Source organism: Lactuca serriola, chromosome 6 (genome assembly GCF_051521515.1).
Source record: "Lactuca serriola cultivar US96UC23 chromosome 6, Lser_US96UC23_V15, whole genome shotgun sequence".
Classification (NCBI taxonomy): domain Eukaryota; kingdom Viridiplantae; phylum Streptophyta; class Magnoliopsida; order Asterales; family Asteraceae; genus Lactuca; species Lactuca serriola.
The window spans coordinates 6253403-6263564 of NC_136413.1; the positions used below are offsets into that span (position 1 = coordinate 6253403).

General features: G+C 32.0%; 1 protein-coding gene across 1 annotated transcript; it reads right to left on the bottom strand.

The window, feature by feature from the left end:
* Positions 1-1229: 1229 nt before the first annotated feature.
* On the bottom strand, positions 1230-9948 carry LOC145058416 (axial regulator YABBY 3-like). The gene is made up of 6 exons (XM_079006324.1): positions 9597-9948; positions 9273-9495; positions 7985-8033; positions 7839-7914; positions 1738-1818; positions 1230-1443 (listed from the first exon to the last, which is right to left on the bottom strand). The coding sequence occupies exons 1-6, from the start codon at positions 9726-9728 to the stop codon at positions 1432-1434; spliced, it is 573 nt and encodes a 190-aa protein (XP_078862450.1). The 5' UTR covers positions 9729-9948; the 3' UTR covers positions 1230-1431.
* Between the last annotated feature and the right edge of the window lie 214 nt (positions 9949-10162).

The window sequence follows — 10162 nt, forward strand, 5'->3', positions numbered from 1 at the left end:
TGGTGAGGTCGTGTTCATGGTTCAATGGTTGGTTGGTTCCAAGATTGGGATAAAATGGCACCCTCGGGTGTTGGAACCCTAGGCCCAACCATATTCAAGTTCGAGTTCTGATCGGATGGTGTAAAAGTTTTTTGATTTTTCTTGAAAGCTCTAGGTTAACCCATAAAGTTCGAGTGCTTGACTTCTCTAGGTTCTGATCTGAACCCTACAACATGTTTCTGAGATCTGGGGAGGAATAAGTGTCAGACCTTAAAGAAATTGAACCTTCAAACGTTAACCCCAAAACTTGATTTTGGTTGTGATCGAGTGTGTGTTATTAAGGGTGTAAAAGTTTTTTTGATTGTTCTTGATAGATCTAGGTTAACCCACGAAGCAATGAATTTGACTAAATCACGACATATGTGTTGACTTGGCAATTAAAACCGGTTAAAACAAGTCTAGGTGGCCTCCATAATCATAGACATGACTTAGCAATTGAAACTGGTTAAAACAAGTTTAGGTCCTAATTAAACAGGTTAAAACAACAGGTGGCCTCCATAATCCCACATAGACATGAAGTGGCAATTGAAACCGGTTAAAACAAGTCTGGTTCCCAATTAAATAGGTTAAAATGGACTTCATGACTCTATAATGCAAAAGGATATGACGAATGACCATTTAAACCAAAACCAATAAGTTCGTTGGGCTACAGTGACAATAACTCATATATATATATATATATATATATATATATATATATATATATATATAATATAATATAATATATTATAATATAATACTTGCAAAATTCGAAAACTGAACTTGACTTTTGAAATTCAAAATAGAGTATAATTGTAAAACGTTATGAAGTACTTAAATAAGGAAAACCAACACATTAGCATATATAAAGTAGTCTATATATACTCTTTTAAGATTTAGAATTTTGGTTCTTATATGTTTGATCTTCGTATCTAATATACGACTTGAGTCAGTCGTCCCATACATTCGCACTACTCTATACATTGATTATTTAAGGAGAATGTAGCCATTTGATGAAGCATCACACATTGCATTAAACAAAAAAACATATTTGTTTTTTTTTTCATCTTTTTTTTTTTTACTTAGGATTTATTCGGTGTTTATTTTAAGGTTCCTTTGTTTGAAACAATTGTAGCCAAGTAAATTTCTCGTTTCAAAGTAACCCCATATGCATTAACAAACAAACAATAAAAACATCATACATGTGAATATAATTGTTTAAAAAGAGATATTAAAACAAGTATAGTAGTATAGTACATTAGAGTTTGAAAGGTGCAAGCAAATAAAGCTCGCCAACTAATTAGGGTTTCAAAGAATCCAAGAGAGAGACGAATTGAAGTTGGTAGTAATAAGGCGATACACCAAATTTGCAGAAGCAAAGAAACTTCCTTCCATTAAACCACCTCCTGTCTCCTACATCAATATCTGCATTAAAGTATAAAAATTATACAATGATTACATAAAATAAATTCCATAAACTTAATTTATCCAATTTATAGGTGGAAATTGAATTGGATTTGCTCTCTTTAGCAATTTATGAGGCTAATAGAAAGCCATATGCCAACTCAAAATTGTTTCTCTTTGAGAAAAAGTTATCAATATGGTTAAAATTTGATAAAAAAACAAAATCAAAATTATATGGATCAAAATTTTGATGTGGGGTAATATCTAAGAGTTGTCATGTAAGAGATATGTCATATGTGAACACTATATACGTACCTGTTGACGCATGTTGCTCTTGTTGACAGCAGTAGTCTGATCACCCATGAGACCAAAGTGAATGTGTGGAAAGTGAGCCCACTGCAAAATACCAACATATTTTTTTTTTGTTAACAATTCATTTTTTAATCTCATGCTGATTTTTCTATTGAATTATTTAAAGAATGTTACTTCTTTGGTTAAAAACATACATGTAGGTTTATAAAAGAACGTTTATCATGCATCAAATTGAATATTTAATTTATCTTAATTATTAAAACGAAGAAGGGGCCATTAGAATGAAGAACATCACAAAAAATACCACATTGTCATTTAACAATTTTCTTTGAATGGCAGGACTATTATTAAAACTAACGAGAGACTAAAGAAAAAAAAAATTACATTCGTAAATCCCAAGAGAAGTTATCAAGACCTGTGGCTCTACAGCTAATCCAAGAAAATGAGAAAAAAACACATCTAAAACTAAACGAGATATGGTTTTTGTCTTGCCATTAAAATCTTTCTATAGGACTGCAAAACCAACAAGAAGGCCCTAATGAACAGCTCAAACTTAACAACCTCAATCGGGGAGAACATGGGGTTGAACGAGCCTAAATAAGATCGTCAATATGGTCCTACTATTTAAATGCCTATCTGGATGTCTTTTCAAATAGCAAGACATGTAACTTCTTTGTCACCCCCACAACTCAATCTTTCAATCTCGGATTCGAAATAGAGTTTCGAAACTCTATCCAATTTTGGAACTTGAAGAATGGTTAAAAAGCTCTTTTTCATGATTCTTTCTTTCTTAGATTGGTTAAAAACATCATATAATGCTAAAGAACAATTTAAATTTAGTATATAATAGAAAATAATAGTGTATCTAGGTTAAAAACGAGTTTCAAAACTCAATGGACAAGTTTGCAACTCAATGAACTTTTAGTGTATACGGCATAATCCTAGCTACCAACATCATTACTAGATTACCAACTTTATGCTATTAAAGCCACATAATATGGACCGTTATGGGGTATGATCATGTCTTTGATAAGAACACCTTATTAGGATTTATGAGGAACATGTACCAAAAGGCAAAACTGCACACCGATTTAGGAGTGAAAGTGCCAATCCAATCCAATTACATGGATCAAGCATATTTAAACGCATAATACATATTGCTCATGCATGAGCAAACCTAGCCTATCCCAGGTAAACCTTGATTATTCCATATTTAATAGATATGATCGATTTGATTGTCTTGGACAATTATTGAGGGTTTATTAGGTTTATTATTGTTCTAATGTTACTATAAGGTAACAAAGTTTTTATTTTTAAGAGTTATGATCCTTAGTTATAGGAGACTACCATGCACCAAGTCCGTTCCCGTTTTTTTTTTTTTTTGACCTCTATAGAGGGGAGCCATGACACCAAGACCTCAATAGATTTATAGGAGAACGTTTATCATGCATCAAATTTGAATATTTAATTTATCTTATTACAATGAAGAAAGGACTATTAGAATGAAGAATGTCACAAAAACTACCATATTGGCATTTAGCAATTTTTTTTGAATGGCAAGACTATTATTAAAATTAGCGAGAGTCTAAAGGAAAAAAATTACGTTCATAAATCCCAAGACAAGTTACCAAGACCTTTGGCTCTACAACTAACCCCAGAAAATGAAAAAACACATATACAACTAAATGAGATATGGTTTTTGTCTTTCCAATAAAGTCTTTCTATAGGAATGCAAAACCCACAAGAAGGCCCTAATGAACACCTCAAACTTAGCAACCTTAATCAGGGAGAACATGGGGTTGAACAAGCCTAAAATAAGATTGACAATGTGGTCCTATTTTTTAAATGCCTATATGGATGCCGTTTCAAATAGATAAGACATGTAACTTCTTTGTCGCCCCCACAACTTAATCTCATTTTCAAAATAGAGTTTCAAAATTCTATCAAATTTTGGAACTTGAAGAATGTTTAGGAAGCTCTTTTTCATGATTCTTTCTTTCTTGGATTGGTTATAAACGTCATATAATGCTAAAGAACAATCTAAATTTAGTATAGAGTAGAGAATAGTCGTGTATGTAGGTTAAAAACGAGTTTCAAAACTCAATAGACAAGTTTGCAACTGAACTTTTAGTGTATATTGCATAATCGTAGCATACTAACATCACTACTAGATTGCCAACTTTATCCTATTAGAGTCATACAATATAGAGTGTATTGGGGTATGATCATGTCTTTGATAAGAACAACTTATTAGGATTTATGAGGAACATGTACCAAAAGGCAAGACTACACACCAATTTAGGAGTGGAAGTGCCAATCCAGTCCAATTACATGGATCAAGTATATTTAAAGGCATAATATATACTACTCATGCATGAGCCAAACCTAGCCTATCCTAGGTAAACCCTGATTATTCCATATTTAATAGATAAGATCGATACTGTCTTGGACAATTATTGAGGATTTATTAGGTTTATTATAGGTCTAAAGTTATTATAAGGTAACAAAGTCATTATATTTAAGAGGTATGATCCTTAGTTATAGGAGATTGCCATAGCACCAAGTTCGTACCCATTTTTTTTACCTTTATCTGTGAAGCATGATCAATCCTAGTCTTTAAAGGAATTCATACCTATAACAACATGAATACACCCCCAATGTAAGTGTTTCTTGGTTCTTCTCTTTTTGTGTTTCATTGTACACTTTTATAGTACAAAGGCTAATCTAATAGAAAGTAACGATTTCAGTTCATTTTTATATTTCCACTACATGTGGTAATAATTTATTCAAAAACTAACATTCATACAAAGGCTATTACTAGGACTATATTAGTGCTAGTAAAATCGTCCAAAATATGAAAGTCGACTTTGACATGATTGTCAGACAGAAAGCAGTCTTTGACACCGCCCCCCTTAAATCCCAAAAAGCTTTGGCATGTGCCCTTTTTAGCAAAATCGTCCAAGATATGGCGGTCGACTTTGACATGACTGTCAGAAAGAAAGCAGTCTTTGAGTGTCTGCGGGCGCCTCATGCTCAGGATTTTCTGCTAACTATCCATATTGATGGTCTTGGCCAACATATGTCTCATGTGGAGTACCGAACTATCCTTCCTTACCACCTCATGATTTCCATATTCCCAATTAACGAGATATGTCCAGTTTGTCGCAAGGCATGTTTGGATACCTTTGGGGAACATGCGATTCATTGTAGAGAGCTCCCTGGTTTCAAGTATAGACATGATGTGGTTCGGGATGTTCTTTTTGATGCTTGTCGGAATGTTGGTATTTATGTGAAGAAAGAAGCGCCTGTGAACTTTTTGACGGACCCGCAGAATGGAAGGTCCATACTTAGACCGGCTGACATTTTGGTCTTTGGATGGATAGGAGGGAAGCATGTGTTCGTGGATCTTACTGGGGTCTCTGCTCTCGTTGGTTTGGGGAGCGGGGGTTTCACAGCTGAGCATGCCGCTTTGAAAGCCGTTGCGTGCAAAGTGGTAAAGCACGAGAATGCATGTATAGCAAATCAACATGTGTTTGTTCCTTTTGCATTCGATACATTTGGTTTTCTCACACCAGAGGCGGTGGAGCTCCTCAATAGAGTCCAACGGGTCATGCATTAATGTAGTTCTCAAAAGAATTGGTTTTGCTATCCAGAAAGGGCTAGCGACGCAGCTTGTTGCCCGTTTGCCTTCAATTGATATGTATTGAACTATACATTTAACCATTTTATGATAGTATTAATTCCTTAGTGCAAAAAAAAAAATAGTATATACAAACTTCGAATTTGTCCACTTTAACACGAGATATATTTATAGGTCATCTCAATAAATGGGACTAAACGAACACACGTATCGATGTTCAAGTGCAGTGACACTTGTCTTTGTCTTCCATTCTAGAACAAAGAAATAAAATCATCTAATATAGTAAGTTGATATGATACATGTCTTATGCTTGACACATGACATCATATAGATAAATGGAAGGATGATGAGCCAACCATAAAGGCACCACAAAATTATTTGAGTTGTTGAATAACCATGAAAGACAACATAGTTGACTTGGGTGGTGGAGGATATGTAAGCTAGCACTATCTCTAAAGTTTCTAAGATCACTAGAAAGTCATGTCTTCAACAAGGTGGATATTGTTAGTGTATATGCAGTTTCAAAACATGCTATTGCCATTATATTTTTTTTAACTTGAACTAATTAGGTCAAATAATATGGAACATATTTCATTATATGGATGTGTTTATTTTATTACTATATTCTTTTATAATTTTATTTTGTTACATTTTAGGTCAATGTTGTGTTTGGAAAAACGTTTCTTAGTTTTTGTAGATTTTGTGAATGATGACAATCATTCTAGAGGTGTCCTTCTATAACATAATACCTTTTCACGGTTAAAATAATCGCCTTCGTTACTAACGTCATCAAACCCATCCGAAGGGGTACATATGAAGCACTAAAAATGCAATTTTATTCTCTGTCATGTTTCTTGGTTTACCCATTTGCAAAGTGTCCTTGTGTGATACCGACTCTAATACTAGTTGCATACATAAAGGACCATCATAGGTTAGTGGTTAAAAATTTGTCATACATATTGATTTCCATGTCTAATGATAAGAGGGACTTCTTGTATTCTTTTGTCAAATTTGAATTTGTGTGTGATGTTCCCTCCAAAATATGTGCAAATTACAATGATGGATATATCGTGCACAGGGGCGGAAGTGTTTCACAGTGGCACCGACAACGTCTGACTTCCGTATACACAGTGCAAAAATTTTAGAAAATTTCTTTATTATATTATCGTGCTACTACTTAAAAAAAATGTGTCACTACAGATAGTTTTTTTTTTCCGTGCCACACCTATATAGTAGGAAAAATCTTGAGTCTACCTCTTACCGTGGACTTAATTTTAATTCACCTATACTCGATTAAGCTTCACTAGGATAGTTATATTAGGCCTCACGTCTCCTTGCTAAGTTCTAACATGCCCTAAATGTGTTTCCTTGCGTTAAGTTTACAGTTTTGCAAGACTAATGAAATTGGTTGCAGTATATATGTTTGGTGTATTTTTATAATGGTAATATTATAAATAGGTAAATAACTATTTGAGACGTACACAAATTTCAAATATATATATATATATATATATATATATATATATATATATATATATATATATATATATATATATATATATATATATATATATATATATATATATATATATATATATATATATATACTAGAAGGCAATCAACTAAATGCTTTATTCATAAAATACCATTAAAATATGACTATTTTATATAAAAAAAATATCCAAATTAATTAATTGCTTACCTTATGAATTATGATGGTATTTTTTTTAATAAGAGATCATATAACTACAAAAACATTTACTGAATCCAAACTATGTTCGGTTGTAGTATATATATTGGTTGTAATATATAGTGGGAATCCAACACCGTATTATTATAAAACTATCATTGACATCTTTAAATGTGTTTTGTTTTAATCAAACGTAAGATAATTATCAGATCGCAAAAGGCATATTTTGAAATGATAATCTATTTAGAAAAAAAGTATTTCGAAATTATAATTATTTCGAAACTCTAAGGTCCAAATGCTAAAGAAATATACTATATGTTTAATTATTAAGGAAAAAGTATTTCAAATTAACAAGTTTTGAAATTGGTTGTAATAGATTTTTCCAAAAAAAAATCGGTTGTAAAATTTGCTATTTATGAGATAGTAGTCATTAAAAAGAAAAAAAAAATCCAAACAAATGAAGAAAAAAGTTTTGTATTCAATAGAGAAGTGTGGCTATTTAAAGACAAGAAAATCTTCTCTTGGTTAGTAACTCTTTTTTTTTTTCGAACACGAAAGATCTGTTAATGAGTCGAGTAAAAATAGTTCTTAAAAGTCGAAGTTTTCTTGTATAATTCATGACATGCATATATATATATATATATATATATATATATATATATATATATATATATATATATATATATATATATATATATATATATATATATATATATATATAGGTATTAGAGATAATAAAAATCCAAGTAATTTATGAAGAAGAAAGCACATTACGTTCTTTGCAGCAGCACTGAAAGCTTCTCTGTGGCTAATATCCGGATTTCTAGCTTTGATCCGTTGGATTTCTTCCCTGCATTTTATTTCTATTCTTTTTAATATATCAGAAGAAAAATTATTAAAAGTTAATGATGAATACTTACTTGATGAATCGGTTGTAGGCCGACGGGATTCTCTGTCTCTTCTCCGGTGCTGATTAAGCAAATAAATGTCATCAAAAGTTTGCTCTTTTTGGGTCATTCTTTTCTTGAATAAATAATGAAATTGATATTATCAAGAGGATCTATGCTGTCATCCATCTCTTCTCATTTGTTCTTTCATCTAACTAGCTTTTTATATACATTTTCCTTTTAATTTGTCAATATCTATGACTTTATTATCTTATACTACATTAATTTAGATAAGTTTTGTTGTTTTAGTAGCTAACGTATCCACAACAAAGATTGACAATGCTTGTAAAAAAGTTAAACCCAAGACCACTTATTTGTATATAAAGTATATAGCATCAATAATCTCTCTTTGTAAACAAATACTTCAAAAAATCTGTCACTTTTTTTATATTGTTGTGTTAACGAAAAAGATTACAAACTGTTTTTTCTTGAACTATTCTCAGTTATGTTTTAAAAAGTATTATTGAGATTGATTATATCATAGCACAAGTTTTAATAACTTTGTCTTATTAAGATGCTTCTATGTTAATATTTCGTACAAGTCAGACCCTTTTTTGGTCTGCATCACTACATGTCCAAGTTAAATTTAGTGCTTACATCTTGTGTTCTAATTGTCAGGAAAGAATGCAATTAATATTTTTATGTATATGCAAGTTATATCAAATGTTGTTACTTTTTTAAAACAGAAAGAATTATTTTCATAATATGTACAATAGGAATATACTTCAGATCTTTATTCTGCAGTGTTATAAACAAAAAGGTCGTACATACTCTAATGTATAATATATACAAACGATTAGGATTTTGCTTGTATGTTTTGTACTTTTATAAATAATTAGGGTTATAGTTAAAATGGAAATAAATGAAATAATGACTATAAAGATATTATTAAAAGATGTTAATTTTAATGTGGGTATAATTTTTTTTTTTTTTAATAAAAAAAAAGTTAAAAGAAAAACGGTTACTTGATGAAAGAAGAGACCAAAAAAGTACTTTGATTTAACCCATGAGGAACATAAAAGATGAAAAAGGAAAGCTTTCAGGGTGTTCTTTAATTAAGTTCATTTAGGGTTTATAACTCTGTCGACTTTTTAAATATTTTAAACCGCTTACTTTCGATATATAATAATAAACTATAATCACATTAGGTTTAGGATGAAACATTAACATTTTAATCAACACCAAAAAAAAGATTATATATACTGGAACAGTGATCATAGTCGGAGTTAACTAGCTAGAAAATTAAGGATTTGAAGCTCACGTCTATTAATCACAGGGGGCTTTGGAAGATCAAAAATTCTTCCTGGGGCAGTTGTAGAAGTATCATTTGGATAATTCTGATTCATCGGGAAGTGACCAACACGGAACTGATTGACAGCCGGCGGTGGTAGCAACAAGCCACGCATGGTGACCGGCAGGAGGTTGGTGCAGTGGCCACAGCGAACAGTCACCGTCTTGAACAAGCTTGTGGAAGGAACACTAACCTGTAAGTATATACGTACGTTTCATTCATCAAAACCCTAATCACAAGAAACCCACAAGAAGAAGAATGTAAAGAAAGTGAATGAATTATATATATGGTTACAGCGAGGACGGTGTCGCAACGGGTGCAGTGAACATAACAGAGCTGATCTGCGGAGGAAGGAGGGATGTGTTCAAGAACTGGAGGTGGTGATAAGGTGGTGATGGTGGTGGTGGAGGAAGAGGAGATAGACATGTTTGTTTTTCTTTTCTGGTATTGAAATTTATGTGTGAGGGATGTTATGATTGATTGATTGATTGATTTGAGATGATGGATTTGAATGAATTGACAGATTAACAATTTGGTTGGATCTGCTTTTGGGGGCTTATGAGCTGAGCAGCAGATAAAGAGGCAAAAGAAGGGGTGTGGGTGGAAACTCTTCTTTGTCGTCTTCTAAAAGTACGTAAAGAAGAAATGGATAGTTAAAATACGATATGGAATATAGAATAAGGGTATGGTATGTATAAATCATTATTGTTGTGTGTTGAATTGCATCCAGCTCGTTAAATAATGGATGGCTAGTATACGCTTTTTTTTGGTCATGGTCATGAATATCGATCACGTTTTGTTTTCAAGTGGATATTCATTTAGAGTGGCTATGTTTTGGTCGATTTAAGTGTTGGGAAAAT

Excerpts from the sequence above, each read along its gene's own strand:
- LOC145058416 (XM_079006324.1), bottom strand. The coding sequence starts at position 9,728 with ATGTCTATCTCCTCTTCCTCCACCACCACCATCACCACCTTATCACCA. Across the intron at positions 7,915-7,984 it reads GCCTACAACCGATTCATCAA|GGAAGAAATCCAACGGATCA; the intron begins GTAAGTATTCAT and ends AATAAAATGCAG. Across the intron at positions 1,819-7,838 it reads TCAGTGCTGCTGCAAAGAAC|TGGGCTCACTTTCCACACAT; the intron begins GTAATGTGCTTT and ends GGTATTTTGCAG.